Raw genomic sequence first — 7369 nt, forward strand, 5'->3', positions numbered from 1 at the left:
TAAGCCGCACGAAATACCACGAAGTTGTCTCTTTCCCTAGCTCTCTGAGCATTTCGCCTACATCTTAGACATTTCTTTCGCAGGTCCGCTATGTTATCGTTCCACCAGTAGACCGAGTGACGATACGTGGAGGAAGTTCTCCTGGCCATTGATGCATCGCAAGCTGCGCGAATGTCGGCCATTAGGTGTTCGGCGATGGAGTCTGCTGACCCTTGGTAAACGGTGGATGGTAGCATGCTGGTAAACGATTCGGGGTCGAAAGTACTGGTTTTCCACCCGTGCGATACTCCGGGGTTGTGAGTCCGCTTAGACAGTTCTCGTCTGCAGTTGATATTGCAAATTAAAGCTGAATGATCACTTTGCGTATAACACGTGCTATGTTTCCATTCAGTGAATCTATATAGCCCGGAACTGATAAAGGTCAGGTCTATTATTGACCCAAAACCGTTTCGGCTGAAAGTGTGTTCAGTTCCCGTGTTTAGTAAAACGACATCCAAACAAGCGAAAGCCTCCAGAAGAGCCCTCCCTCTTGGGCTTGACCTGCGGCATCCCCACTCTTGCGACCACGCGTTGAAGTCGCCTGCTATAAGAACATTCTGCCTGCCTCTAGCATCAATTGTTAGATTTAATATATTTTCGAATGCCTGTATACTTATGCTTGGCGCAATGTAGCAGCTGTATACGTACAAGTTGCCGATTTCCGCACCAACGAAGCCATTTTCGGACACGGCACCCCGCATCCAGCGAGCTGGGTTCCCGCATGACCAGAGAGCCGCTTTTCCGCTTTGATCCTGAAGCCAGCACTGAGACGATTTCGATTTGTATGGCTCACTGAGTATCGCAATATCGATTTTTTCCTCTAATATTGTTTGCGACAGGAGGTCCTGCGCCGCTGGGCAGTGGTTCAGGTTAAGCTGCAAAAGTCTGATCATACCTTTATTTTGCTTAGCGCCAGTTGATATACCGGACACTTGTTGCCTCCTGCCTGGTGGCTGGTAGGATTGCTGCCGCGTTTTACGCATAATAAGCACCGTGGTGCATTTGTGCATAGTTTGGCCGTATGCCCAGTTTGACCGCACTTGAAGCACGATTTTGCTGCTCCGACAGCCCTTGGATATGTGGCCGAACTCAAAACATTTATAGCAGCGCTTTGGCTGTATTTTATGTCTTATTCGGCAGATAACCCAGCCAATTCTGATTTTACCTTGGCCTACTAGCTTATTGGCAAAGCTCTCGGGTAGGAGTAAGGTTGCGGTCTGTGTGCCTCCGTACGCTTTTCGCATCGACCGGATGTCGGATACTAGCACTTTAGTGGACCCACCCTGACCATTTAAAGCTAAGCACACCTCTTCGCTTGTCGTAACTTCGTCGATATCATGTATCTCTATATGAACCATTTCAGATAGGGTTCTGACTTCTGCTTTACCTGCCAGTACTCCTTCGACTGCCTCTTGAAGTTTCGCAGTATTTACGTCCTCAGACTTATTCAGCTGAAACAGGAGATCGCCACTAGCTGTTTTCCTGATCTTCCGCACAGTTTCGCTTAAACCCTGTATTGTATATGCTGTGTGTTTGTTGCTGTGTTTATTTGCATCTAAATTGTTAGGTACAGTGACCAACAGTTGATAAATAAAAATTTTGCAGATTAGTTTTTTTTTTTTTGTAATTCAAATTTAAGTGTGTTAAGAAATATGTACATATAATAATTTCCCTTCTTAAAAATTTTCTTGATTGTTTTTCTGAAATTTTTCCTTCAAAACTTTCTTGACTTTTTATTATTATTTTTTTTTTTTCCCCGCTCGCAAACTGTTCGTAAAAATTTTCTTGTTTTCCCCATTTTTTCGTTCAAAATTGCATTTTCTTAAAAAGTTTTATTTATAAATTTATCCCATTTTCAAAATTTTTTATTTTTTTTTGGTTTTCTTTCATAAAGATTTCCTCAAAGTATTTTTTCCTTAAATTTCTTTTTTCATAAAATTTTCCTCAAACAAATTTTTTATTTTTTTTTAATATATTCAAAAAAAATCCTTAGCATTTATTTTCCTTAAAGAGCTTTTCCTTAACATTTTTTCCAATGCCTTAAAATTTCCTTACAAAAAAAATTTTCCTCTAAAACTTCGAAATTTTGATTTTGTTCTTTTTTTTATTTCCCTGAGACGATTCGGTTCTTTCATATTTTCCTCGTTTTTCTCTTTTTTTTTGTTTTTTTTTTAATTTCATTCCTCATAAATTTTTCCTTAAGAATTTTTCCTAAGGCTTCATTTTTTTTTTTAAATATATATTCCTCTTTCTTTGTTCTATAGCATTTCCTACGCAAATTTTTCCCTCATATATCGCTAGCCCTCTGTAATTCTTCTCTGAAATCTTCCTCAAGTTTGTTTGTTTATCTACTCCTTTGCTCACAAAACTCCTCTTAATTATATTTCTTTCCTTTGTCTCTGTGTCTTTGTTTTGGTTCTTCGTATTTTCGCTGGGGGGTTGTTTGCTGCTTCCGGGAAGTTCGTCTCGCCTCTCGTAAAAAGACTTTACTTCGCTTATGTGGGCTGTCCTCGTCTTTCCGTGTCTTCCACCTCCACTATAACTGGTGAAGGGAAGTTTCTTACCGTGTACCGCCCGCTATACTTCGGGGCCAACTTTGCCGCAAAGTTGTCTACTGCCTTCGATTGTGGGTGCTCACTGAGTAGCACCGGATCGCCTATGGCTGGTCTCCATTGTCTCCTCCGTAGGTTATAGTGCCGCGATTGTTCCGCTGATCCCCGCTGTTGGTTTTGGTGCACCAGAATGAATACTCCTTTAGTGTTGTGGCCTTCTCGTTTGGCGTCGTTGAGTTCAGCCCCGTGCCGAACGTGGTCTCATCGTAGACTGCCCTTGGGAGTCTCGGCTCGCGTCCTTGTGTTAGGGATGCCGGGCTGTAGCCGATGGATTCACAGACGCTAGTATTCAATGCTAGCATAATTTCTGCTATGATCCGTTTCACGTTACGGTTCGTTTTCTCTGTCGTGTTTTCCTGTGGGGTATAAGGACTGGTGAATTGCGCTCCGTTATCCGTCACCAGAACCTTCGAAACGCCGAATCGAGCAAGGATTCGCTCCCGGAAAGACTTACTCAGGCCCTCTGTCGTCGCTTTCCGGAGTGATACAATCTCTACCCATTTAGAAAATTTGTCATGGAATACGAGTATCATTGTGAAGCCGCTCTAGGATGTGGTGAATCCTAGGTAGTGGGTACGCGTCGGGCACTGACCGTGCGTTCAACTGACGGTAGTCCACGCATAGTCTCCACTTCCCGTTTTTCTTCTTTGTCAACACAATTGGAGCACTATGTGGACTCTGCGAAGGCTCTATACAGCGTTTGTCCAGAAGCTCGTCTATCTCTTTGTTAATTATATCCTGCATGCGGTGGTTCTTCGGAAAATAGCGCTGATTAATAGGGTGGTCGTCTCTCATGGTTATCTTGTGCCGGTCATTTCTTCGAAGACGCTCAGTTCCCGGTCCAAGAATTCTTTAACCTCGGGGCTCTCTATATTCAACGGGGGTTTTAGGACGTTTGGCAGTTGTGGAGCCTTCTGGGGGTTCGTGCTAATTTGCTCAGCCACAGTGGTGCATGTGGCCTCTCCTGAAGGCGTATCAGTCGCCTTTAGCGTCAACGACTCTCCTCCGCAGCATATGGACGTACGTGCCTGGCAGAGCCAGTCCATCCCTAAGATCATATCGTTTCCAAGTCCGGGTAGAATTAAGAGCTCACTGTCGTGGGTTTGGTCACCCAAACCGACTGTCGCATCTATAGCCTCGCGTATCATAGTTGGGCTGCCATCGCCCATCAGAACCATTGTTTCCACCACCTTGAAGCTCTTTGTGGCTCCAGTGTCTACTGCCGCCTGCACTTGCGTCTCGTCTAGTGTGGCGGTTGCTACGATTCTTCCTTCGCCCTTAATGCGTGCGAGTTATCGTCATTTGGGTATCCGCTCCTCGCTCTTGGCGGGGCCCGTGTTCATTTCCCTGCATCCTTCTGCAGCAGTCTCTTGTTTGCACACCGCGACGGCCACGCTCCCTACAGAAGTCAATTCCGTGGTTACGGCATCCGTACGCTACGTGGCCGCTCTCTCCGCATCGCCTACATGCGGTTCTTGGATCTATCGGGCCTGCATCATTCCGCGCTGTACTACGGTCATCACCGCTATGCTGGCACGGCCCCGCACTACTGGGGTCTATCGGTGTCGGCCTGAGAACGTGATACCGCTCTTCCTGTAGCCTCTGAGGAATGGGCGCACGCCTAAAAGTTTCGGAGTGTATTTCAAGGCGCCGAGGTGGCGTTGGTCGCTGACTGGGTGGCTGCGTATTTCTGTCGGAAGTAATATTCTCGAAATCTTCAGAAAGACTTACCAGCTCCTCCAGCGTTGCAAAGTCACGCCGCTTGATGTAGGGCTGGTACTCGTTGCGACTGTTTCGGTACACGCGGTCGAGTTTTTGCTCTTCACTGCCTTCAGCATATCTCATCCGATTCTGCAGCTCGATTACGTAGTCCTTAAAGGGTTCTTGTACTCGCTGGACTCGCTGGCGGATCTCGTCGTCTAACCTCTCATAGTACCGCGAGGACACGAAGAACTTTATAAAATCCCGTCTAAATTGGTCCCAGGTTGGCCATCGTTTGTTGTTGTTGCGGAACCAGCATAGTGCTCGATCTCGCAGCAATTCAGGCATTGCTTTCGGCAATACGTCGAGGCTGATTTCGTAGCCTTCGGCTAGCTCCTCAACGCGTTCTAGGAACCCTAGGGAGTCTTTAACGCCGTCAAATTTAAGGCCCCACTTTCTCACTCGGTCCATAAGCGTGGCGTGAGCCGCTTCGGAATGGGTTGTGAGAGTGGGGTGTGCTGGTGGGGGTACGAGGGCTGCCATATCCTCGTTTCTGCCGATTACGGTACGTCCGTGAAAGGGATTGGTGACGCCCAGTCGTGCTTTGCGGAAAGTTCCGTCAGAAGCCTCGTGTACTTTGGGTCGTCTTTAACCTCTGAGAGGAACTGTGTTCTTAGAAAATATTACTATGTTTTGCCAGTTCCTGGGTCTTTTCACACGATTTCTCTGCACTTATTTTTTCACTTGGAGTCTTTTCTCACTTCACTCACTTTCTGGTCTTTCTCTGAAGTCTGCTCCGGCACTTTCACTTTCTATTCTCTCTCTTGAGTCCTTTTTTTTCACATTCTTCCACATTTAACTTTCACTGTTTAGTTTACTGCCTAACTTGTCCTAGTATTGTGTAATCTAGTCCCTGCTCGGGCACCATTTGTGACGAACTCCGCGTTATGCTGGGGTATGCTCATCGGCTGCCGGGTTCTCAACAAAAATAATAAGAGTTCGTTTTCGGTTTATAGTAAAGCACTCGTCTGTCTTAATCGTACGTTAAGAGGGCGGGAGTAGAACCTACCCGTTCCTCTCCGATTGGTGGGCGTAGCTCCGTCCCACCAAATATAATTACAGCTATAGTAAAGGAGCGGGAGTAGAACCTACCCACAACCTTCCAAGAGAGGGGGTAGAACCTGCCCCTCTCTAAATACCTAGCTAAGTTCTATAGTAGTGGAAGTAAAACCTGCCCGTCTCCTGATACCTAACATAGGGAGTAGAGCCTACCCTGTGTGTGCAAAAGCTCCTGACTCTGCAGCAGTCGCCTGACGACTCCTGTCTGCTTTGATTGCTGGCCGGTTATTTATACAAATTGCCGGCCGCAGTCGCGTCGCGTATGTCCCGTTGTCCTTTGCGCTTTGTTCTTTATTGCCATCGTGCTTAAAGTGTATGTACAATTGTATTTATGTATATGACTCTATGAATTATAACGGTAGTTCAAATCGCTTAGTGCTGTACAATATGTGGCTACAATTCAATGTATGTATTTTCAATTCAAAGTATTACTTAACAATTACATATGTATTTTATGTACAATTTAAAATTATGTGTATATGTACATGAGTGTTGTGGGGGCTCCAAGCCCTAGGATTGGGGTCCACACAGGTCTCATCCGAGGCTTTGCCTTGCGTCTTCACTGGAAGTGGTTTTTACGTGGCGGGTCGCAAGCCCAGCGCACAACCCATTGCTGGGACGGGGGTGGTTTCGCAACCAAATACACGTTTATATAGCGAGCCGCTTGCTCCAAGCAGACACCCGCTTTCAGCCGCACCTACTGGTGAACAGACGCTGCAGACTTCAGTGAGCCTTAAACCGAATAAGTCGGAGTGGCCCTACCGAAGCTCCCTCTCTTTATGCCGTGACCCAAGGCTCCACTCAGATTGGTTACCGCATCTCGCACATGGGTTGCTCACGTTGCCCAGAGTGCACGAACGAGGACGCAAGAGTCGGGATTGAGTATAGCCATGCAACTGTAACTACATACCCAGCGCAACGACTATACCCCATTGCACTCCAAATACACATGATGTATGATACACATATGTATTGAAAATATATACATACAAAGAATGCAATTTTACTTCGAAGTACAATGGATAATGTATGTTTTGGTCAACACAGTTTTCCATTATCTTTTATTTCGCGGCACTGCACTTTTGGAGAGTATGGTCTTGTTCTGGCTAATGCTAATATTAGTGCTAGCAAAATGTTGAGAACATACGTACAGATATTCTAAAAGGCTTTCCTTGCTCACGCCGCAGGCTTCAAACCATTTTTGCGTCACAAAAGGAATTGCTGGAAATTGAAACAAGTTTATACCGACCTCCTTGCAGTGGTATCTGTTATTTTTGCAGCTTCCGAATGTGCAACTTTTTTTTCTTTTTATTATTAAAAAAAAAATTTAATTTTTTCTTTGTAGATCAAATTCTTTTCAGAAAAAAAATATTATAATTTTCAATCTGGTAGCTTGATTTTGATGAAAATGTCATAATCTCAGCAAAAGTCAAATGGCTAACATGGCTGCGAATTCGTTTCTTTGAAACCACAAGTTTTTTGAGGAACCTTCGGCCTGGGTTGTACAAGTTTCACGCCCAAATTTTTATATATCTAAAAATAAACAAAAGTCATCCATTTGGATAGTAAACTGTTCTTATTGTGAAAATTTTTTATTATGACAGAATATGGTATGAATACTTGTGCTCAGAAAATTAAGCCACCTACGTTTTTTCTCAGTATTCATAATATTTTTCATATACAATTTTTTTTTATTTTTTGTATAAGGGTAGCTCAGGACGGTAGCTGGGACAGTTGTCAGAGGTGGGTTTACAGGACTGATAAGCTTTATTTGTTTGTTGGGGTGGGCGAAGGGGAGGGGGAAGCGCGGACTCGCCCATTACCTATATACCCTTGTGGTCAGCTGATTAAATTAACCTTTATCTCAACAGCAGAAAAATTATACGTACGTCAACAGC

The 7369-nt window shown here is 44.8% G+C and overlaps 1 protein-coding gene across 1 annotated transcript; it reads right to left on the bottom strand.

Moving 5' to 3' along the window:
* Positions 1–2695: 2695 nt before the first annotated feature.
* On the bottom strand, positions 2696–3184 carry LOC118754219. The gene has a single exon (XM_036489084.1). The coding sequence runs from the start codon at positions 3182–3184 to the stop codon at positions 2696–2698; it is 489 nt and encodes a 162-aa protein (XP_036344977.1).
* Positions 3185–7369: the final 4185 nt, after the last annotated feature.

This window comes from Rhagoletis pomonella, unplaced genomic scaffold, assembly GCF_013731165.1.
Source record: "Rhagoletis pomonella isolate Grant_MI unplaced genomic scaffold, Rhpom_1.0 Rhpom_scaffold_03567, whole genome shotgun sequence".
Taxonomy (NCBI): domain Eukaryota; kingdom Metazoa; phylum Arthropoda; class Insecta; order Diptera; family Tephritidae; genus Rhagoletis; species Rhagoletis pomonella.